The 25498-nt window shown below is 29.2% G+C and overlaps 1 protein-coding gene across 3 annotated transcripts in view; it reads right to left on the bottom strand.

The window, feature by feature from the left end:
- The window catches only part of CdGAPr (GTPase-activating protein CdGAPr), a 287380-nt gene that overhangs the window by 32717 nt on the left and 229165 nt on the right, over positions 1-25498 (bottom strand). For all 3 annotated transcript variants that reach the window (XM_075294044.1, XM_075294045.1, XM_075294046.1), the window contains one exon: positions 16816-17657. In XM_075294044.1, coding sequence (XP_075150159.1) covers positions 16816-17334 — 519 coding nt within the window. In that variant the 5' untranslated portion in view covers positions 17335-17657. The remainder of the gene's footprint in view (positions 1-16815; positions 17658-25498) is intronic.

Genomic DNA, 25498 nt, shown 5'->3' with positions numbered 1-25498 from the left:
TCCTATAACCAATCTATCCTAACCAAAAGGTTTTAATCATCTAGCTTTTCTCTGGAGTTGGAAATTTGTCATTAAAAATAAGCCAATGAATAATTTCATAAATACAACAAAGTTTTTCGTTATTGTAATGAATTTTTGGTTTAATAACTAAATGTTATATTTTCATCTTAATACAAGTTTTCGTTATGTCAATGAAAAAGTTTCATTGAATTTTTAATGAATTTTTTCCTTGTATTTACATATTCCCCGAAAATTGAACTTTGTTGTTTCGGCTTGAAGACGATTGTTTTTCGAAGAATCGTTTTTTGAATTATTTACGGTTCCAGAAAACACGAGTTTTCTCTTGAATTTTTCTTGCTAGAAATTTATATGTATGTAATGGAAATCATTTCCTTTTGATTTTTTTTTTTTTTTTTGAAAAGTTAATGTAATTCCCATTTGTCTACGACATTTCCTTTTATCACTTTATCCTCTATTTTTTCATTTATTCCCTGTTTATTGACTTTTCATATGTCTGCAAGAAAATTACATTTACTTTTGGTTTAAAGAAGTAATAAAATTGTCAAGAATTTCATTCCGATGTTCACTCACTCACTTGTCACTACGATTCTCTGGGGAGTTTTATTGAATTATAAGACTAACGTGATAAAATGAAACTATGAATAAAAACGTAAGCTTTTACAAAGTGTTGTCAATTTGGCGTTTAGTACGCCAGAATTGACCGATGTTTTTTGCTAGAGGAAAACGAATTAAGGTTAGGTGGCATCCCGATGTATCAGGCTCACTTAGACTATTCAGTCCATTGTGATACCACATTGGTGAACTTCTCTCTTATCACTGAGTGCTGCCCGATTTCATGTTAAACGGATTAAACTATCAGGGTTTAGCTCCGCTGAATGAAATTTTTTGTTCATCTGTACATCTTCACAATAAACAACAAATAAATTAATAAATAGTAACTTAACATTTTTTTACACATATAACACATCAGCCAAGCAGGTCTATTTACACACACTGTCGCATTTAAAGAAACTTCGTATAAAGAAAACAAAAAACTTCAGTTACAAACTTCTAATTCTGCAATATATTCCAAAAGTGATTGAAATTATGATGTGTGGCATTGCACAGCACTTTATTGCAAATGTGTCATATTAACGGCTGCCACTCGAGCCAAAAATAATCTACCAAAATTCTATAGAAAAATGTTGTCAAACTTTTATTTCTATAGACATTTTTGTCAAAATTTTATTTCTATAGAAATTTTTCACAAAATTTTATTTCTGTAGAAAATTTTATCAAAATTTTATTTCTATAGAAATTTTGGTAGAAATTTTATTTCTATAGAAAATTTTGTCAAAATTTTAGTTCTATGGAAAATTTTGTCAAAAGCTTACTTCTATAGATAATTGTGTCAAAGTTTTATTTCTATAGAAAATTTTGGCAAAATTAAATTTCTATAGAAATTTTCTATAGAATTTTTTTTTTTTTATTTCAGTAGAATATTTTGGCCCCATTTTATTTCTATAGGAAATATTGTCAAAATTTTATTTCTATAGAAAATTTTGTCAAAATTTTATTTCTATAGAAAATTTTGTCAAAATTTTATTTCTATAGAAAATTTTGTCAAAATTTTATTTCTATAGAAAATTTTGTCAACATTTTATTTCTATAGAAAATTTTGTCAACATTTTATTTCTATAAAAATCTTTGTCAAAATTTTATTTCTATAGAAAGTTTTGTCAAAATTTTATTTCTATAGAAATTTTTGTCAAAATTTTATTTCTATAGAAGATCTTGTGAAAATTTTATTTCTACAGAATTTTTGTCGAAATTTTATTTCTATAGGAAATTTTGTCAAACTTTTATTTTTATAGGAAATATTGTCAAAATTTTATTTCTATAGAAAATTTTGTCAAAATTTTGTTTCTATAGAAAATTTTTCTATTTTATCTATTCTATAGAAATAAAATTTTGACAAAATTTTCAATAGAAATAAAATTTTGACAACATTTTCCATAGAAATAAAATGACGACAAAAATGTCTATAGAAATTTAATTTTGCCAAAATTTTCTATAGAAATAAAACTTTGATAAAATTTTGTCAAAATTTTATTTCTATAGAAAGTTTTGTCAAAATTTTATTTCTATTGAAAATTTTGTCACAATTTTACTTCTATAGAAAATTTTGTCAAAATTTTATTTCTATAGCAAATTTTATCAAAATTTTATTTCTATAGAAAATTTGGCAAAATTTTATTTCTATAGAAAATTTTATTTCTATAAAAAATTTTGTCAAAATTTTATTTCTATAGAAAATTTTGTCAACATTTTATTTCTATAGAAAATTTTGTCAAAATTTTATTTCTATAGAAAATTTTGTCAAAATTTGGTTTCTATAGAAAATGTTGTCAAATTTTTATTTCTATAGACATTTTTGTCAAAATTTTATTTCTATAGAAAATTTTGTCAAAATTTTATTTCTATAGAAAATTTTGTCAAAATTTTATTTCTATAGAAAATTTTGTCAAAATTTTATTTCAATAGAAATTTTTGTCAGAATTTTATTTCTATAGAAATTTTTGTCAAATTTTTATTTCTATAGACATTTTTGTCAAAATTTTATTTCTATAGAAAATTTTGTCAAAATTTTATTTCTATAGAAAATTTTGTCAAAATTTTATTTCTATTGACAATTTTGTCAAAATTTTGTTTTTATAAAAAATTTTGTCAAAATTTTATTTCTGTAGAAGATTTTGTCAAAATTTTATTTCTACAGAAAATTTTGTGAAAATTTTATTTCTATAAAAAATTTTCTCAAAATTTTATTTCTATAGAAAATTTTATCAAAGTTTTATTTCTATAGAAAATTTTGGCAAAATTAAATTTCTATAGACATTTTTGTCGTCATTTTATTTCTACAGAAAATGTTGTCAAAATTTTATTTCTATTGAAAATTTTGTCAAAATTTTATTTCTATTGAAAATTTTGTCAAAATTTGGTTTCTATAGAAAATGTTGTCAAAATTTTATTTCTATGGAAAATTTTATCAAAATTTTATTTCTATAGAAAATTTTGTCAAAATTTTATTTCTATAGAAAATTTTGTCAAAATTTTATTTATATAGAAAATTTTCTCAAGATGTTATTTCTATAGAAAATTTTCTCAAAATTTTATTTATATAAAAAATTTTCTCAAAATTTTATTTATATAAAAAATTTTCTCAAAATTTTATTTATATAAAAAAATTTTCTCAAAATTTTATTTCTATAGAAAACTTTGTCAAAATTTTATTTCTATAGAAAATTTTGTCCAAAATTTTATGTCTATAGAAAATTTTGTCAAAATTTTATTTCTATAGAAAACTTTGTCAAAATTTCATTTATATATAAAATTTTGTCAAAATTTTATTTCTATAGAAAATTTTGTCAAATTTTATTTCTGTGGAAAAAATTTTTCAAAATTTTATTTCTATAGATTTTTTTCAAAATTTTATTTCTATAGAAAATTTGGCAAAATTTTATTTCTATAGAAAATTTTGTCAAAATTTTATTTGTATAGAAAATTTGGTCAGAATTTTATATCTCTAGTCAAAATTTTATTTCTATAGAAATTTTTGTCAAAATTATATTTCTATAGAAATTTTTGTCAAAATTTTATTTCTATAGAAATTTTTGTCAAAATGTTATTTCTATAGAAATTTTTGTCAAAATGTTATTTCTATAGAAAATTTTGTCAAAATTTTATTTCAATAGAAATTTTTGTCATAATTTTATTTCTATTGAAAATTTTGTCAACATTTTATTTTTATAGAAAATTTTGTCAAAATTTTATTTTTATAGAAAATTTTGTCAAAATTTTATTTTTATAGAAAATTTTGTGCAAATTTTATTTCTATTGACAATTTTGTCAAAATTTTATTTCTATCGAAAATTTTGTCAAAATTTTATTTCTATAGATAATTTTGTCAAAATTTTATTTCTATAGAAAATGTTGTCAAAATTTTATTTCTATAGAAAATTTTGTCAAAATTTTATTTCTATAGATTTGCAAAATCTAATCTTTGCCAACCGTGGTAATACTAGCGACGTAAATCCAATCATTCTTTTTAGAAGAAGAACGTTTGATATAAACGAAATGTATAGTGAGTCTAGAATAATAATGTTTTTGTTTGGGGCTAAACTAAAATTTTTTAATGAACAATTTTTTTGTGATATAAAAGATACAAAAAACTGTACGAGAAGAGAACGATGTTTGCTATATCCGTTTTTCAGACACTTTAGTTTTTTGCCAGTAGATAATTTATAATAGGTTGATCTCTTTAATTTAACCAAATAAAGATTTTAATCAAAATATGCCAAATATTTTCTCCACATGTACTAATATGATATTCATGATTTGTCAAAAGCCTGAAGTGATGACATTGCAGAAATTTAACACGTACGTGTCTAACATGTCAACATAAATTTCATTTTTCTAACGGGCAATAATCAAGTGGTAGAAGATATTCTCTTGCTCCTTTCCCCCTACTTTCTCTCTCTCTCTCCCCCCCACACCCACCCTCCAAAAAGTTTCCATTACAATACCCTTAAACAACAAAAAAGAACATTGATCTTATGGCCTTACAATAGAAATTACCCAAAAAAGAACAAAAAAATGTTTAAAGACCATTTTAAGTAAGGGTCTAACGGGGGCCCCCCTTCATACCGAAGCTTTACAACTTAATTTGCATGTGACAGCCGACCAAGTGCAGATATTTCCCATTGAGTAGGTAGCAACCACCCTTATGTCCATAGCTTTGTTAAACTTCAATTGTGATTATTTTTCAAAATTAAGGCATGTTTGCAATTTAAAGCGAGCTGACAGTACAGACTGGTTTCTCTTCGATTTGTGTGTGTGGGAGGGAGAATATGTAAATAAAAGTGAAATGTTGTAATGTGCAAAACAAATCATTCTCATTTGTCTTGTTAGAGAGTGAAAAAAAGAGTGTTTGTGGTACTTAGGCCTACAAGTATGAGTACACTGAAAACACCCTCAAACCCAACTTCAAACTTCAGGGCAAATCCACTCTACCACCCTCCTCTCTAGATGCAGCTTTTGTTGGTGGTGTTTTGTTTTACAACTCTGCCTAACAACCAAAAAGCCGCCAAAACGCCTGAATGTCCTTGTAGGCAAGCCAAGCTAGTGTAGATAGCCGTCTATATGGTTGTTAACCAACAGTTGACACTGACTCCTTTTTTAAAAGATTATGTCCGTCCGTCCTTCTGTCTGTTGGCCCGGCTCTCTTTATGCCTCATGCTATAACGTTGTAAACGTTAAATAAAACAAAACAGGAAGTGTGATGTAAGTTGCAGACAGTCATTTGGACAGACATATAACAATTTTCAAAGGCATTGCATATAAGGCACAAAAAAAATAAATGCCTAAAAAAGCACCCCACTTAACATAAGAACTTAAATAAGTAACGAACAAAGGGAGTTGTTTGAGAGAAAGATTTTCTATTTTTTGATAGAAATGGGTTAAAAATCAAATGGTAAATAAGCAAATGTAAACTTAGAAATTTTGTTCTATTTTATTTTATTTTATTTTATTTTATTTTATTTTATTTTATTTTATTTTATATTTTACATTTGTTCTACATCGAACCAAGAATTCCATTAAAATTTATTTTTTTTTCCTTTGAAGTGTAATATTCCATCGATATTGATGGATTCCATGTTACACTGTCATACATCATCATTGATAATGGATTTAAAGTTGAACAAAGTTCAACCGGCTCGGATGATATTTGTTCATCCAAGAAACACCAAAATTCAAATCTGTCGATCGATTTATATGGGGGTTATACCTAAAAGCCCATTTGCAATACCATCCGACCTATATCAACACAGAAATAATTTTTTGTTTCAATCACGAAATTAATTTATCGAATTAATTTTTAATTAAAATGTCTTTCATCACAGAAAGGATGGCATCAATCATCAAAGTCAATTAAAAAATTAAGTGATCCAATTAAAAAATTAATTGGTTCTATTAATATTTGTGATTGATTTTTGTTGTAATTAAAAACTTAGTTGAGTTAATTAAATTTGTAATTGAATATTTTCGAAAATTCAATTAAAATTTTAATTGGAAATATTTTGTTGTTTCTTTCTGTGAATAACAACTAACATACTTGTGCCAAGTTTTAAGTCGATAGATTGTTTCTTTCGAATGACGTCGTGATTTCAACAGGCGGACGTATGGACATCGCTTGATCGACTCAAAATTTCACCACGACCCACTATATACTTTATGGGGTCCGAGAGCAAGAATTTAATGTGTTACAAACGGAAAGTTTTTATAACAAGGCTAGTGGAGGGTAGACAAAAAGATGCAAAATCATCAAAATAAATCTTTAGTCTACCACCATAACAGGTTGGCTGATAAGTCCCCGGTCTGACACATAGATGGCGTCGCTAGTATTAAATGCATATTATTTTTATATAGTACCAACCTTCAAATGGTTCGTGTCAAAATTTGACGTCTGTAAGTCAATTAGTTTGTGAGATAGAGCGTCTTTTGTGAAGCAACTTTTGTTATTGTGAAAAAAATGGAAAAAAAGGAAATTCGTGTTTTGATAAAATACTGTTTTCTGAAGGGAAAAAAATACAGTGGAAGCAAAAACTTGGCTCGATAATGAGTTTCCGGACTCTGAGCCAGAGAAATCAACAATAATTGATTGGTATGCAAAATTCAAGCGTGGTGAAATGAGCACGGAGGACGGTGAACGCAGTAGACGCGTCGGTAACCACGAAAACATCAAAAAAATCCACAAAATGATTTTGAATGACCGTAAAATGAAGTTGATCGAGATAGCAGAGGCCTTAAAGATATCAAAGGAACGTGTTGGTCATATCATTCATCAATATTTGGATATGCGGAAGCTCTGTGCAAAATGGGTGCCGCGCGAGCTCACATTTGACCAAAAACAACAACGTGTTGATGATTCTGAGCGGTGTTTGCAGCTGTTAACTCGTAATACACCCGAGTTTTTCCATCGATATGTGACAATGGCTGAAACATGGCTCCATCACTACACTCCTGAGTCCAATCGTCAGTCGGCTGAGTGGACAGCGACCGGTGAACCCTCTCCGAAGCGTGGAAAGACTCAAAAGTCCGCTGGCAAAGTAATGGCCTCTGTTTTTTGGGATGTGCATGGAATAATTTTTATCGATTATCTTGAGAAGGGAAAAACCATCAACAGTGACTATTATATGGCGTTATTGGAGCGTTTGAAGGTCGAAATCGCAGCAAAACGGCCCCATATGAAGAAGAAAAAAGTGTTGTTCCACCAAGACAACGCACCGTGCCACAAGTCATTGAGAACGATGGCAAAAATTCTTCGAATTGCTTCCCCACCCACCGTATTCTCCAGATCTGGCCGTCAGCGACTTTTTCTTGTTCTCAGACCTCAGGATGCTCGCAGGGAAAAAATTTGGCTGCAATGAAGAGGTGATCGCCGAAACCGAGGCCTATTTTGAGGCAAAACCAAAGGAGTACTACCAAAATGGTATCAAAAAATTGGAACGTACACTCAAAAAAAAAGTTTACTTGGATCCAAAGATTTTGACCTTCCCTTAAGGATTTTGGTATTGATTCCGAGCCAAAGATGCGGCTTCTTTAAAATAAAGACATCGTTGACGGAGCTCCTTGGCTTTAAATCTAGGATAAATAAAATTAAAATTAGATACAGATCTCATTCATCGAATTGTTATCCTCTTTTTGCGATATATTAATAAAGGTATTTATGTACAAACAAATTCCAATTTAAAATCCAAATTATGACAGGTACTTCAAAGTAAAAACAGTTTTCTTAATGTTATAAAAACTTTAAACCAAAGATGCAAATCCTTAAAATAAGTCTTAACCTATATTTGAAGCGAATTTATCTTAAATTTAAAGATGCAATATGTCAGTTGAGTTAAAAACGATTTCTTTAAATTAAAAATGTTTTCTTTATTTTAAGGAAAATTTGCCTTACTTCAAAGATCTACAACTTCAGCAGAGAGATGGAAAATTTCAAGATTTGTGTCCTAAATTTAATAAAAAAAAAATTTTGAAGCAAGGATTATAAACTTTCATTTAATTAAAATGTCATTATTTTAAAGAATTTCGTCCTTAACTTTGGGTAAATTTCGATTCCTAAAATTTAAGTTGCATAATCTTCCATATTAGGTCAATATTTTTTTCAGTGTAGTTATAATCGTTGTATCGCTCTTGAAGGGAACTATGTTGAATAATAAAAACGAATTTTGACAAAAAAATGTGTTTTTCTTTGTTAGACCGGGGACTTATCAGCCAACCTGTTAGTTAAAATTTTCTAATTAAATGTGTAACAGAAATATTTAAAATCGTTTGAATTAAAATCGAGATAATTTCTATTTACTAATATCAAAAAAATAAAATACAAAAATAATTGCCCCACTTTTTATACCACCTCGCCAAAAAACAAATATTTCTTTCATGTCTCTCTATATGGCATCATAAATGGCGGTTATGTTTGTAAATTTGAAACTCTGTTCAAAATGCAACTAAGCGGAAATAAAAATGAAACAACGAGACAACTAGATACCAGAATATGTGTAGCACTTTTATTTAGTCTAGCAATCAACAGAGAAAATAAAAGAAATGGAGAGGAAAGAAAAGTGAAAAGGGCTGTTTTCTATGAATACAATATCGCGGAGCTATCTCCGCCATACAGCAAGTCAGTCGTTCGTCAGTTGAAACGAAAGCACAAGGAGGGTTGATTCTGATTCTAAAACGTGTGCCAAACTTCCAGTCAGCCAGGCAGCCATTCATTTAATTTAGAGGACTATTTTGTTATGCTAGAGGATAGCTATAAGACTCTAAATGGATACTCATACTAAGGCATTTGTATTCCGGCCAAGAAGCGGGAAGATAATGGAAGCGAGCAGCTTCAAATGATTCATGGATGAGACGGGGGGAAAAAGTAAAAGTTCCAAGTATATTATCTGAAGGTTTGCAGGTCTTAGCTTCAGCCTGAAGGTTGATGGAAGCGAAACGAGAGAGAGCCAGTTTTCGATTTGTTAGCAGGGTCACGTAGTTGCAACTTTTACTTCTTTTTTTCCGATACATTTCGAGACATTTTCTTCATTTATTTGTTTCTTTATTTATTTGGTTAGTCGCCGAAGACTTTTGTTGTTGTTGTTTTATACGATTTTTATCTGTTTGAGCATTCACCGACTAATCCGTCTAATGATCACGTAAATTGTAGTCGTATGTGGTTACGGCTATAAGTATTACAGTACGGTGGAAGGGGATTTTGTCATGGCCTATTGTGAAATGTGGCGAGAGGGGCGTTAAGGGGATTAGAGAACAAATCAAGCATTTAAATTATTGAGTGTTTTTTGGCTAATTAATCCAAAAATCATAAAACCATTAATGCACAAGAGTGTGAAATTAAAATGTGACATGAGTCATTTTGGGTGCACTGAAAAAAAAGCATACTCGGTTCCAAAGATTTTGTCTTTACTTTAAAAAATTTGGTATTGATTCCGAGCCAAAGAAGCGGAGAATACAAGTAAGGATACTTTTAAGACACAATTCTCTTTTTTTGTGTACTTGCTTCTAGGAAGCAAATTTTAATTTTTCGCTTTCTCAGCTTTTTTCTTCATATGCTATCATAGTCCTTTAAAAACGAGTTAACGGCAACTTTATTTTCCAAATTAGGACTCGACTTCCAGTAGAAATTATGCTATGTTTGAAGTAAAAAACTTCTTTAAAATAAAGTTTTGAAAAACATGTCCTATATTTGAACGATTTTTTGCTTTGTAGTCAAGATGCAAAAAGACAACAAATTTAAAGACAATTTCATTAAATTTAAAGAATTTTTCTGAATTATTAAAGTTAAGTTGACTTTAGCCTATAAATTTTTTCTTTCATGTTAAGATACCCATTTTTAAGTCAAATCACTTAATTATAAGGACAATACGACTTCATTGCAAAGTTTATCGACTTTTGGACAAGGAAAATATCTTTATTTTAGAGAAATGCGTCTTCTATGCTAAGCAAAATTTGTATTCGTATTTTAAAGACATGAAATCTTTGACCTCACGACAATATTTTTTTCAGTGTGGGTGGAAAAAGTTTTTAGTTGAAAAAAAAAAAAACGAAATTAACACTTTCTTATTTATTACAATTTATATTTAATGATACTAACCTACTCAGCAAAAACTATCACTACCAAAAAATATTAGGGATGACTTAGTTTAAATTGATAAATATTGTTACGAATGTGATATTTCTTGATTTAAGCTTATTTAAATTAGTTTACGTTAATTTAAATTTCAAATTGTAACGATAAATTACGTCATAACTTGTTAGAGTCATTTCTTTATTTTCTAGTAATTTCTTAAACATCTTTTGTGTTTCCAATCGTTCATTGTAAAAGTAACGCCTTTTGTTTTATGACTGCACGACATCTACCTAATCTAGTAGAATGCACTAGATTATTAGCATAAGCCTAAAAGTATGTGTGCCATATCACCTATAAAGTAACGCCGATAGAATATTCCAGATGGCTGTAGGCAATGAAGATAACCAGTTGAATATGTGGTGTTAAATAAATTGTACAAGATAGTTCTAGATGGTTGTAGGCCAGACTATCCAGAATTTTCGAAATCGTCAAATCACGGTATATAAGCCCCTGGCGGAGGGAGCAGTCAAGTCAGTCGTAAGCTAAAGTTTATACAGTACACATCGTAGAGCAAATAAGTGAAACCAATCAGTTAAACAAATAAATTGTAGATTAACGTTATTGAAAAGAACTGTCTATTTAATTATCGGGTAATTAAATACGCCTCAATATAAAAACGTAACAATTGGTGTCAGAAGTGGGATAACTGAAAAAAATCTACAATGAAGTTTAATCAGCTCCGAGTGGAAGACTTGAAAAAGGAATTGAGCAAAATGGGGCAGTCGACTACAGGAAACAAGGCTCAATTACAAAAGCGACTACTGGAAGAGTTCGAGCGGCGCAGTATAGATATCGAAACACATGAGTTCGATTATAAGGAAGATCTTGACGAATCAGTAGTAGCCAGCGCCTTGGAAACTCCATCTGTAGCTTCTAATGTTGTTGATTACACATCGATGGTCAATATTTTAAGCAAAATGATGGAAGAAAATTCTCTAAAAATGCAAGAGAATTCTAGAAAAATGATGGAAGAAAATTCTCTAAAAATGCAAGAGAATTCTAGAAAAATAATGGAAGAAAATTCTCTAAAAATGCAAGAGAATTCTAGAAAATTGGAAGAAAAATTCGACGAAAATTCAAAAAAGATGGACGAAAATTCTAGAATTCTAAGTGAGAATCTTCAACAAATTGCTGAAGGCATGGAAAAACGTGTGGACCATATCGAAAGCCAAATTGGGGAGCTGGATAAGAAGATTATTTCTGTGGATGAGAAAATTATGGTTCATGATGAGAAGTTTCTACACATTGAAAGAAAAATGTCAGAGCTGGAAATTAAAGGTGGACCAGTGCGCGTTATCGAGGGCTCAAAAACCAAACCTCCTGTTTTCGATGGCTCAACTTCATTTGATGTCTTCAAATTCCAATTCGAAATGGTTGCTTGTAGAAATTTGTGGAACGACAACGACAAAGCAATTGAACTTCTATTGGCATTAAAGGGCAATGCCGCTGACGTGATACAAAGCATTCCCGCTGCCTCTAGAAATAATTATAATGAAGTAATAGCGGCACTTCAACGTAAGTACGGCGGAGAACATAAGCAAGACATCTTCAGAATGGAATTAAGAGGAAGAGTCCAGAAGTCAAATGAGACTCTACAAGACTTTGCAACAGAGGTTGAGCGGTTGGTGCTTTTGACATATCCAGGAGAAAGTCATCCACTTGTGGACCGCATCAAGATCGAGACCTTTGTGAATGGAATTAGAGACCCTGATATAAAATGTGCAACATATGCGTCACAAAAGGCTACATTCGCAGAAACAGTAACATTTGCACATGCACAAGAAACTGCGAGATTGTTGGCACGGCCTCAAATTCACAAAGTACGCAGAGTAGAGACCCAGTGTGAAGAAACGCAATCGGTCATTGAATTGGTAAAAGAGGCTCTAAGGCAGATAATGCAAGAAATGAAGCAGCAGGCAAATAAATCTAGAGTAAAATGCTATAACTGTGATAAGGCTGGACATCTATCCCGGGAATGTAAAGCGTGGCGTAAAACGTCGGGGTCAATCTCGCCATCTCCATTAAACAATAATCATAAGAAGGCGACCACAAAGCCAAGCGACTCAAATTTAAATTTTGCGGATAATAGAAAAGGTGGCAAACAAGTTATTGATCAAGCCTTGACACGACGGCATTGCAATGTAGAAAGCACACGCTACTCGAAGGCTGAACCACAGGAGACAGTTGTAAATGTCAGGCAGTTACACATCGAATCTGGCACAGACTGGTCAACAGAGCAACGTAAAGATCCCATTCTGAGAAAAATTATTTCGGCGAAAGAAGAAGATAAGAAACCCAGTAAGAAAGACATCGCAGCCGAAAGCCCACTTATGAAATCATACTGGGCTCAATGGGACAGTCTATGTCTGGTCAACGGAACCCTACAACGTAAGTGGGAAAGTGAAGATGGCAAGAATAGCCGCAACTTGATAATCGTGCCAGATTCTAAGGTAAAGGATGTTTTGACGGAATTCCACAATGGACCTAGTGGAGGTCACTTAGGAATAACCAAAACAGCCAAGAAAGTGAAGCAACGATTCTACTGGGTTGGATGCCAGAAATCAATTGCTGAATGGGTGGCAAATTGTGAGAAGTGCATAAAGGCGAAAGGGCCAAGACGAAAAAGTAGAGGTCTTATGCAAGAGTATAGGCCAGGAGCGCCTTTTGAAAGAATAGCAATGGACGTTGCAGGGCCTTTCCCAGTAAGTGATTCTGGAAATCGATATGTCCTTGTGGTCATGGACTACTTCAGCAAGTGGCCAGAAGTTTATGCCATTCCTAACCAAGAGGCGAAGACGATTGTAGATGTAGTCGACAAGAACTGGATATGTCGCTACGGTGTGCCGACCGAGATACACTCAGACCAAGGAAGAAATTTTGAATCGGCCATATTCAAAGAGATGTGTGACTCCCTTGGTATCAAGAAAACAAGGACTACGCCATTGCATCCGCAGTCTGATGGCATGGTAGAAAGGTTTAATCGCACTCTGGAAGAACATCTTCGAAAGGTGGTGGATAATGGCCAACGAGACTGGGACGATCATATACCAAAGTTTTTGCTGTCATATAGATCAGCCATACATGATTCTACGTCACGAACACCGGCCAAGGTCCTATTCGGAACGGAATTGAAGTTGCCCGGAGATTTGATATTTGGCGCTACACCCAATGAGCTCGCCATGGAAGAAACCAGTAACGACATACCAAACACATTTGGTAAAGTTCACGAATCAGTGCGAAACAAAATAAAAATGGTTAGCAACAGAATGAAGGCGAGATATGATCGTGCAGCAAACACTGAGGGCTTTAGTGAAGGACAACTGGTTCTGCTATTCAACCCGCAACGAAAGAAAGGATTATGTCCTAAACTACAAACACAGTGGGAAGGCCCATATAAAGTCATCAAGAAGATCAATGATGTTGTATACCGCATTCAAAAAGACGACAGCCCAAGGTCAAAGATGAAAGTCGTTCACCTGGAACGTTTGGCTCCATACGGAACGGGTTCTGTGCCTATTCGGGACGAACAGGCTTAAGCGGGAGGCAGTGTTACGAATGTGATATTTCTTGATTTAAGCTTATTTAAATTAGTTTACGTTAATTTAAATTTCAAATTGTAACGATAAATTACGTCATAACTTGTTAGAGTCATTTCTTTATTTTCTAGTAATTTCTTAAACATCTTTTGTGTTTCCAATCGTTCATTGTAAAAGTAACGCCTTTTGTTTTATGACTGCACGACATCTACCTAATCTAGTAGAATGCACTAGATTATTAGCATAAGCCTAAAAGTATGTGTGCCATATCACCTATAAAGTAACGCCGATAGAATATTCCAGATGGCTGTAGGCAATGAAGATAACCAGTTGAATATGTGGTGTTAAATAAATTGTACAAGATAGTTCTAGATGGTTGTAGGCCAGACTATCCAGAATTTTCGAAATCGTCAAATCACGGTATATAAGCCCCTGGCGGAGGGAGCAGTCAAGTCAGTCGTAAGCTAAAGTTTATACAGTACACATCGTAGAGCAAATAAGTGAAACCAATCAGTTAAACAAATAAATTGTAGATTAACGTTATTGAAAAGAACTGTCTATTTAATTATCGGGTAATTAAATACGCCTCAATATAAAAACGTAACAATATAATAAATAAGCATATAGTTTTACTAATCCCCTCCATTTACTAGATTTCTAAAAAACACCCCAGAAACACAACTTTATTTTAGTTCATGAAAATTAGTTAATTTTAGTTCAATTTTGCCAAATGTGCACAGAAAAAAATTTCCGTAACGCTAAATTTAAATTATTTTTATTGGAAAAAATTATTTGCTTGTAGTTAAATTTTATTATTTTTATCGAAATTTTCCACAGCTTAATGAAATCTTACTTTTTGTCTCAAAAATTTTATGAACTAAACGTGAGTATAAAGTTCAATGACCGACACATAAGTTCAATATGAACTAAAACTAATGAAAATTTTCGTACGATTCCCAAAAATAGTAAGAATGAACTACTGTATGGTGAAAATGGTCATGATTTGGCACAAATGATTTTCTTCTTTACTTTTAGTTAATTTTTTTTCTATGAGATGATGTAATTTCGTGAACTGCAGTTAAAAAGTACAACAGGGCATTAAAATTTCCTGGTTTTAACAACGCTTTGTGGAAATCTCAAAATGTGGAGTAAAATTTAGTTCAATTTTGGAGGTATATCTAAATCTGAACCGATTTCAACCAAATTTTGCACGCATAGCAACAATGCTAGTTCTACTCCCTGTGCAAAATTTCAACTAAATCGGAGTAAAAGATTGGCCACTGTGATCATATGAGTGTAAATCGGGCGAACGATATATATGGGAGCTATATCTAAATCTGAACCGATTTCAACCAAATTTGGCACGCATAGCTACAATGCTAATTCTACTCCCTGTGCAAAATTTCAACCAAATTGGGATAAAACACTGCCTTCTGGGACCGTATTAGTCCATATCGGGCGAATGATATATATGGGAGCTATATCTAAATATAAACCGATTTCAATAAAATTTGGCACACTTGACTATAGTACTAATAATTCTTCTTGTGCAAAATTTTAAGTAAATTAGGGTAAAACTCTGGCTTCTGGTGCCATATAAGTCCATATCGGGCGAAATATATATATGGGAGCTATATCTAAATCTGAACCGATTTCTTCCAAAATCAATAGGGATCTATTCTGAGCCAAAACACATACTTGTGCCAAATTTGAAGTCGATTGGACTAAAACTGCGACCTAGACTTTGATTACAAAAATGTGTTCACGGACAGACGGACATCGCTATATCGACTCAGGAGCCCACCCTTAGCATTTTTGCCAAAGACACCATGTGTCTATCTCGTCTCCTTCTGGGTGTTGCAAACATATGCACTAACTTATAATACCCTGTTCCACAGTGTGGAGCAGGGTATAAAAAGTTGTGCAGGGTATAATATAGTCGGCCCCGCCCGACTTTAGACTTTCCTTACTTGTTATATATTAGAATATGGAACGAAACTTAGGCTGTGTATTTGATAGGAGCAGCTGGATGTAGTGTATTATGAGCTGGTGCAACCAAGTGAAATGATCATAGTAACTTGGTATCGAAATCAACTGACTCAACATTTTAGCCGAGCATTGCGTGATAAATGTCACTATAAGCACAAGGTGATTTTGCAGCACGATAATCTTCGGCCACCGGTAAAACACTCAAATGGGAAGACCTATCTCACCCGCAGTATAGCACAGATATTGCTTCTTCCGATTACCAGCACTCTTGTCTATATGAGGAAGCCAAAAATTGGGTCGACTCGCGGTTTGAGTCAAAAGATAAGTCGATTTTTTGTCCCGGTATCCGTATGGTACACCCAAAGAAAAAACATCCTCCGGAACGAAATTATGGACAAATTCATTTAATCTAAAGCATTTTCTGTAAGAGCCATAAATCCAAATTTATGACAAATGATGCATGTAAAGATTCCCAGCAAAACATACTTCAGCAGTAAGAGTTTAGTTGCGCTTTTTGGTATACAATAAAGTAGGCAGTGCATCCACACTGCATGAATCGGTGGCAATAACGTAAACGAGTAGCCCAACTAGTTTATGATCATTCGTTTACGTTATTGCAACCAATTCATGCAGTATATCATGCAATGATATACTCAATATTATATATCACTTCTGAGCAATATTTCTATTAAAATGAGCAATTATATCAGCGCTATGTAGAAGCTGCTCTAAATCGGGACATCGCTCAAACAAATCAGCGCTGATTCGTTTGTTTTGTTAGCAGTTGGTACTGCCACTCTCCCTTACAATCCTTCTGAAATAGTGCTCCATTTGTTGCTGGGTTGTGTCTAATATTTTTTATTTGCTTTTAAAGAAAAAATTTTACCGTCACAAGAAAATTTGGTTTGTCTAAGTTCGTTCCTCATAAAAGAAAATTCTTCTCTCAGTGTAGTTATAACAAATAATGAACATTTGAGGAAATCTCTTGGAAATTGACAAAATTTGCATTTCGTTAAAACATCTTTCGCAACTTACCCCGGCAACACTTTGCGCCACTACTGGTTTTCCAGCTCCTGCTTTAACCAAAGCCATGCAATTATTGGTGCTAGCATTTGAGGATTGTTGTGGTTGCTGCTGTTGATGCAGGGAATCATGAGACATGGCAGATATTTGTGATGAGTTCATAATTGAATTATAATCAAAGATGGCTCCACCACCACCAATGGCACCACCTCCACTCGCACCACTACTTGTATTTGCTGTACTGTCCACCACTGTGGGCAATAATTGGAAATTCAATTGTGCCGTTATAGTGCCCGGAGCATATTCCACCGAGGATTCCATGTCAGTATTTTGGTTTTGACTCGAATTTAATCCGGTAGGCGATGATGATTCACGTACAGAGGCTGCCATTAAATCAACTGTGGGTGTCAACTGATGATTGGTGCTCAAAGTACTTGAGATTAGAGTAGGGTTGCCAATTAAGGTGGATAGACCACCACCGCCACCCAACGATGAGGACATATTTGAAGAGCGCAGTTTGTTGTCAGCCATGATTGTGAGTTGTTGGTGTTGTTTGTGTTCTAGGTGTCTGTCGTTGTTTACCAGTGTTTACCCCCCACAATTTACGGTTAACAAAAAGGGAAAAGGAGTTTTACCACATTAAGGAAATCATGGGAGATTTGTTTTTCCCTCTTAGTGAATTGTGTTGGTAAAAAGGATTCTTTCCCCCGAAATGTTGGAGATATGGGAGGTAATCAGTATAGAAGTTCTGTATGTATTGTCCGATAAGTCGGTCCGTCGGTTGGCCAGTCAAGTCCGTAAAGTCAGATATGGTTTTGGGGTAAGGAACTGCGGCTAATGATACATTTTAATATCTGCAAAGAAATGAAATAAATAAAAAAATGGATTAGATTTTAGTTCATAATGTATAAAAATTAAAATAAAAATAAAATAAACAAGAAAATACAATTATTTGCAAAAATTAAATACTTTTTTCGGGAACGAAATTTTAGACCCATGATGTTTGCTTTTTTGCCATGGAAAGACTGTGAAGATTTCCCATCTGGGCATCAACGATTCAAAATTAAAGAATCCTTAAAAAATTCTTCCTAAATTGTGTGCAGTTTAAACACAACTCCATTTCTCTACATTTTCATTTTTTCCCCAAATCGACCATAAAAATCAAATCCCGTGTAACCTCCTAACTGGCCACCGTTTATTCTTTGGTCTCTGCTAGCGGTTCCTCTTTTGGCAATTTCTGTTTTTGGTTGTGTTTATTTTCTTACAAAGATAACCGACAATAAATCCACTTCAATGCTTCTCAAGTGTAAGGGCTTATAAATGGTTATGCGGTAGCCCCCATAAAAAAAGAAATCGGCCGGTAAACAATGAAATCGCCTATACTCCCACCACTTAGAGCAAAGAGTAATAAAAACGCGACTATAGATTTTTTCTTGGTACAAGCATACAATAGACGGGCGAGCATATAACGAAGGGGGAAACCCACTCACTACCCACTAATATAAAGTCAAATAATAATAATAAAAATAACAATAGAACTTAACAATTTGTATTGTGATTTCAATTGTATAGAACCACCATGGAACAAATGTGACGACCGTTAAAATAAAAAACCAAAGAAATCGTAAAACATCACAGTGGGTCTTTATTATTTTGCAGTATAGGGGGATACACACAAATAGGCTGGTATGAGATAGTTTATACGTGTCACGACAATTGACACATGTACTTAGGGCAATATGCATTTTATAGCAATAAAAATACAGCAATAATTTAAATATTATTGGGGCTAGGAAATTATAAAAATAATAAATATAGAAAATTTTGTCAAAATTTTATTTCAATAGAAAATTTTATTTCTATATAAAATCTCAATTCTAACGAAATTTTTGCCAAAATTTGAAATCTATAGAAAATTTTGTCCAAATTTGAATTCTATAGAAAATTTTGTCCAAATTTGAATTCTATAGAAAATTTTGTCAAAATTTGAATTCTATAGAAAATTTTGTCCAAATTTGAATTCTATAGAAAATTTTGTCAAAATTTTAATTCTATAGAAAATTTTGCTCAAAGTTTATTTCTACACAGACAAAAAATTTCATGAAAATCTTTCCAATTAAAATCTTAACTGAGTTTTTAAAAATATTCAATTAAAAATTTAATTTATTCAACTAATTTTTTAATTGAAACAAAAATCAATCCAAAAAATTTATAGTATCAATTAATTTTTTAATTGACCTTCAATTAATTTTCTAATTGATACTATCATTTCTGTGATTGAAGACATTTCAATTAAACAATTAATTGGATCAATTAATTTCGTGATTGAATCAGAAAAAAATTATTTGTGTGTATAGAAGATTTTCTATAAAAAAATTTGTCAAAATTTTATTTCTATGGAAAATTTTGTCAAAATTTTATTTCTGTAAAAAATTTTCTCGAAAATTTTATTTCTATAAAAAATTTTCTCGAAAATTTTATTTTGTTAAAATTCTCTTTCTATAGAAAATTTTATCAAAGTTTTAATTCTATAGAAAATTTTGCCAAAATTTTTATTCTATAGAAAATTTTGTCAAAATTTTTATTTCTATAGAATTTTGTCAAAATTTTATTTCTATAGAAAATTTAGTCAAAATTTTGTTAAAATTTTATTTCTGTAGAAAATATTGTCAAAATTTCATTTTTATGAAATATTTGGTCAACATTTTATTTCTATAGAAAATTTTGTTAAAATTTCCCTTCTATAGAACATTTTGTCAAAATTTTGTTAAAATTGTATTTCTATACAAAATTTTGTCAAAATTATTAATTCTATAGAGAATTTTGTCAAATATTTATTTCTATAGAAAATTTTCTCGAAAATTGTATTTTTGTAAAAATTTTATTTCTACAGAAAATTTTGTAAAAATTTTATTTCTATAGAAAATTTTGTCAAAATTTTATTTCAATAGAAAATTTAGTGAAAAGTTTATTTCTGTAGAAAATTTTGTCAACATTTTATTTCTATAGAAAATTTTGTCAAAATTTTATTTCTATAGCAAATTTTGTCAAATTTTATTTCTGTGGAATATTTGGTCAAAATTTTATTTCTATAGAAAATTTTTCAAAATTTTATTTCTATAAAAATTTTTCGCGAAAATGTTATTTTTATAAAAAATTTTGTCAGAATTTTATTTCTATAAAAAATGTTGTTACAATTTCCTTTCTATAGAAATTTTTTTCAAAATTTTGCTAAATTGTATTTCTATAGAAAATTTCGTCAAAAGTTTATTTCTGAGAAGATTTTGTCAAAATTTTATTTCATAGAAAATTTTGTAAAAATTTTTATTCTACAGAAAATTTTATTAAAATTTTATTTCTATAGAACATTTTTGTCAAAATTTTATTTCTATAGAAAATTTTGTCAAATTTTTATTTTTATGCAATATTTGGCCAATATTTTAATTCTATAGAACATTTTGTCAAAATTTTATTTCTATAGAAAATTTTGTCAAAATTTTATTTCTATAAAAAATGTTGTCAAATTTTTATTTTTATGCAATATTTGGCCAATATTTTAATTCTATAGTAAATTTTGTCAAAATTTTATATCTATATTTAAATTTTGTCAAAATTTTATTTCTATATAAAATTTTGTCAAAATTTTATTTCTATATAAAATTTTGTCAAAATTTTATTTCTATATAAAATTTTGTCAAAATTTTATTTCTATAGAAAATTCTGTCAAAATTTTATTTCTATAGAAAATTTTGTCAAAATTTTATTTCTATAGAAAATGTCAAAATTTTATTTCTGTGGAATATTTGGTCAAAATTTTATCAAAATTTTATTCCTATAGAAAATTTTGTCAAAATTTTATTTCTATAGAAAATTTTGTCAAAATTTTATTTCTATAGAAAATTTTGTCAAAATTTTATTTCTATAGAAAATTTTGTCAAAATTTTATTTCTATAGAAAATTTTGTCAAAATTTTATTTCTATAGAAAATTTTGTCAAAATTTTATTTTTATAAAAAAATTTGTCAACATGTTATTTCTATAGAAAATCTTGTCAAAATTTTATTTCAATAGAAAATTTTGTCAAAATTTTATTTCTATAAAATATGTGGTCAAAATTTTATTTCTATGGAATATTTGGTCACAATTTTATGTTTATAGAAAATTTTTCAAAATTTATTTGGGAACCACCGTGATGCAATGGTCGTGGGTTCGATTCCTGCTTCGACCGAACATTAAATAGTTTTCCACCTCAGTAATGCTGGCGACATTTCTGAGGGTTTCAAAGCTTCTCTAAGTGGTTTCACTGCAATGTGGAACGCCGTTCGGACTCGGCTATAAAAAGGAGGTCCCTTGTCATTGAGCTTAACATGGAATCGGGCAGCACTCAGTGATAAGAGAGAAGTTCACCAATGTGGTATCACAATGGACTGAATAGTCTAAGTGAGCCTGGTACATCGGGCCGCCACCTAACCTAACCTAACCTATTTACCTATTAACCTTTGTGAAAATTTTATTTCTATAGAAAATTTCTCGAAAAATTTATTTCCGTAGAAAATTTTGTCAAAGTTTTATTTCTATAGAAAATTTTGTCAAAATTTTATTTTTATAGAAAATTTTGTCAAAACGTTATTTCTATGGAATATTTGGTCAATATTTTAATTCTATAGAAAATTTTGTCAAAATTTTATTTCTATTGAAAATTTTTTCAAAATTTTATTTCTATGGAATGTGTGGTCACAATTTTATTTCTATAGAAAATTTTGTCAAAACTTTTTTCTATATAGAAATGTTATCAAAATGTTATATCTATAGAAAATTTTGTCAAAATTTTTTTTCTATTGAAAATGTTGTTAAAATTTTATTTGTATAGAAAAATTTTGTAAAAATTTATATCTGTAGACAATTTGTTCTCTTTTCTTTGTGTGTAGATGCACCCAATTATATTTTGCATTAATAGAAAAGATTAAATAATAGGTTGACAAAATTCAAATTCAAAACCTTCTGCGAACATTACTGATAACCTCATGCCAATTATATTGGCGCCAGATTCTAAATCAGGTTGGAAATCTGACACTTAGGTTTTGACGTATAATCTAATAGATTAAATGCGGAAGGCATTATTATTTGTTTAACTTCAATATTTTAACTAAGCAAAAATGAATCAAATAATCACATGAACACATCAATAACATTTATTTTGTTACGTGATATTTTATAATTTTTTTATTTTTATTTTTTTTAAATATTTCCAAATAAATTAATTGCATATCTGTATCTATCATATTTGCTGAAGAATAAGATAACAAATTCAAAACTATTAAATATTAAATTTTATTTACATATGTTTTGAGAATTTAGCAAAGTCAATGACATACTTATTTTCGCAATCTATTTATTAGGTTATTGATTTATGTAAATTGTTTGAATAAGCTTGCTACTAAGGCTTCTGGTAGCTTAAAAACATGTTATACAAATTGTATAGAATTTCAAAATAAAAACAATCGATTCAAATAAGAATTCAAGATAAAATATAATTTTCTGATAATTTAATCTCTAATCGCAAGAATAAAAAATTAAATATGCACGCAAAAATATAGTGATTTGCATTGGAAAGTTTAGGTTATGTGAAAACGATCTTCTCTGTTTGAATAAAATGGGGGGATGGAGGAGGATCTGATGAGCGCTACAGTTGACAGCATGGATACGAGGACACAATCCTCCAAAATTGTATTTGTTTTTGTGGACCTATGAACTTCATTTATTTTTATTTTTAGAACATTCAGAAGTTTTAATATTTTTGACATTTCTGTCGATACACCCAAAGATAAAAATTCTTTCCCCTGGAACAAAATTTTAGACAAACGAAAAAAAGCATTTTCATTAAGAGCAAATAAACCATTATTTTTGACAAATGTTTGTCTCTAATATTCTATAAAAAAATAGAAAAATTTGTCGAAATTTTATTTCTATAGAAAATTTTGTCAAAATTTTATCTCTATATAAAATTTTGTTAAAATTTTATTTCTATAGAAAATTTTGTAAAAATGTTATTTCTATAGAAAATTTTATCAAAATTTTATTTCTATAGACAATTTTGCTAAAATTTTATTTCTATAGAAAATTTTGTAAAAATTTTATTTCTATAGAAAATTTTGCCAAATTCAATTTTTTATAGAAAATTTTGTCAACATTTTCTTTCTACAGAAAATTTTGTTTCTATAGAAAATTTTGTAAGAATTTTATTTCTATAGAAAATTATGTAAGAATTTTATTTCTATAGAAAATATTGCCATCATTTTTTTTTCTACAGAAAATTTTGTCAAAATTTTATTTCTATATAAAATTTTTGAAAATTTGAATTATATAAAAAATTTTGCTAAAAGTTATTGTTATTTCTATATAAAATTTTATCAAAATATTATTTCTATAGAAAATTTTGTTAAAATTTTATTCAATAGAAAATTTTGTAAGAATTTTATTTCTATAGAAAATTTTGCCAAATTCGATTTTTATAGAATATTTTGTCAACATTTTCTTTCTATAGAAAATTTTGTCAAAATTTTATTTCTATATAAAATTTTGTCAAAATTTTATTTCTATATAAAATTTTGTCAAAATTTTAATTGTATAGAAAATTTTGTCAAAATTTGAATTATATAGAAAAATTTGTCAAAATTTTATTTCTATAGAAATTTTGTCAAAATTTTATTTCTATAGAAAATTTTGTTAAAATTTTATTCAATAGAAAATTTTGTTAAAATTTTATTCAATAGAAAATTTCGTCAACATTTTATTTCTATAGAAAATTTTGTCAACATTTTATTTCTATAGAATATTTTGTCAAAATGTTATTTCTACAGAAAATGTTGTCAAAATTTTATTTCTATAGAAATTTTGTCAAAATTTTATTTCTATAGAAAATTGTGTCAAAATTTTTATTCTATAGAAAATTTTGTCTAAATGTTATTTCTATAGAAAATTTTGTCAATATTTTATTGGTATAGAAAATTTAGTCAAAATTTTTATTATATAGAAAATTTTGTCAAAATATTAGTTCTATAGAAAATTTTGCCAAAATTTTATTGCTATAGAAAATTTTGCCACAATTTTATTTCTATAGAAAATTTTGCCAAAATTCTAATTCTATAGAAAATTTTATCAAAATTTGATTTTTGTAGAAAATGTTGTTAAAACCTTATTTCGTTAGAAAATTTTGTTAAAATTTTATTTCTATAGAAAATGTTGCCAAATTCGCTTTTTATAGAAAATTTTGTCAGCATTTTATTTCTATCGAAAATTTTGTCAAAATTTTATTTCTATATAAAATGTTGTCAAAATTTTAATTGTATAGAAAATTTTGTCAAAATTTTATTTCTATAGAAAATTTTGTCAAAATTTTATTTCTATAGAAATTTTGTCAAAATTTTATTTCTATAGAAAATTGTGTCAAAATTTTTATTCTATAGAAAATTTTGTCAAAATGTTATTTCTATAGAAAATTTTGTCAATATTTTATTGGTATAGAAAATTTAGTCAAAATTTTTATTATATAGAAAATTTTGCCAAAATTTTATTTCTATAGAAAATTTTGTCGAAATGTTAGTTCTATAGAAAATTTTGCCAAAATTTTATTTCTATAGAAAATTTTGCCAAAATTTTATTTCTATAGAAAATTTTGCCAAAATTTTATTTCTATAGAAAATTTTGCCAAAATTTGATTTTTATAGAAAATTTAGAAAAAATTTGATTTTTATAGAAAATTTCTATCGAAAATTTTGCCGGCATAAGCCGGCTATCAATGTAAAACCTTTTTTTCGGAGGGTTCAAGTGTGGTTTTTGTTGGGTTTAATAAACTGCCTGAATTTATTCTGATAATTGGTTGATAGTTTTGCTGCAAGTAGAGGATGCTGATGAGGAATGTGGTAATTCCGAAACGTGCGTCCATCCAACCATCTTGCAGTCTATAGGGCTTTGCCCAAATAAATTTGACAAACATTCTTTTCCTCTGTTGGTTAAGCTACACTTGTAGTTTAGTCAATGCATGGTTTTAAGCTGCAATAAAAAAACAACAACAATGCTTAAAGAACAAAACCAACAATAACAAAACAAAACGAATGAAAATTTTATTTCTATAGAAAATTTTGTCAAAATTTTATTTCTATAGAAAATTTTGTCAACATTTTATTTCTATAGATTTTTTTCCAAAACTTTATTTCTATAGAAAAATTTGCCAAAATTTGATTTTTATAGGATATTTTGTCAACATTTTATTTCTATAGAAAATTTTGTCAAAATTTGATTTTTGTAGAAAATTTTGTTAAAACCTTATTTCTATAGAAAATTTTGTTAAAATTTTATTTCTATAGAAAATGTTTTCAAAATGTTATTTCTATAGAAAATTTTGTCAAAATTCTATTTCTATAGAAAATTTTGTCAAAACTTTATTTCTATAGAAAATTTTGTCAAAATTTTATTTCTATGCAATACTTATCATAGTTTCGGCTATAGGTCGATTAAAAAAAATAGGATTGATGTTTTTATTTAAGTTTTATTTCCTATATTTCGGTTGACTTCGTCAAAACCGTTTTCAAGGATTTATTCTGGTGTGTACAGCTTCACACTCTGTTTTACACTTCTATAGAAAATTTTGTCAAAATTTTATTTCTATAGAAAATTTTGTCAAAATTTTATTTCTA

This window comes from Haematobia irritans, chromosome 2 (assembly GCF_050003625.1).
Source record: "Haematobia irritans isolate KBUSLIRL chromosome 2, ASM5000362v1, whole genome shotgun sequence".
Lineage (NCBI taxonomy): Eukaryota > Metazoa > Arthropoda > Insecta > Diptera > Muscidae > Haematobia > Haematobia irritans.
Note: the sequence above shows the minus strand (reverse complement) of the source record. Positions and strands in the feature narration are given on the sequence as shown.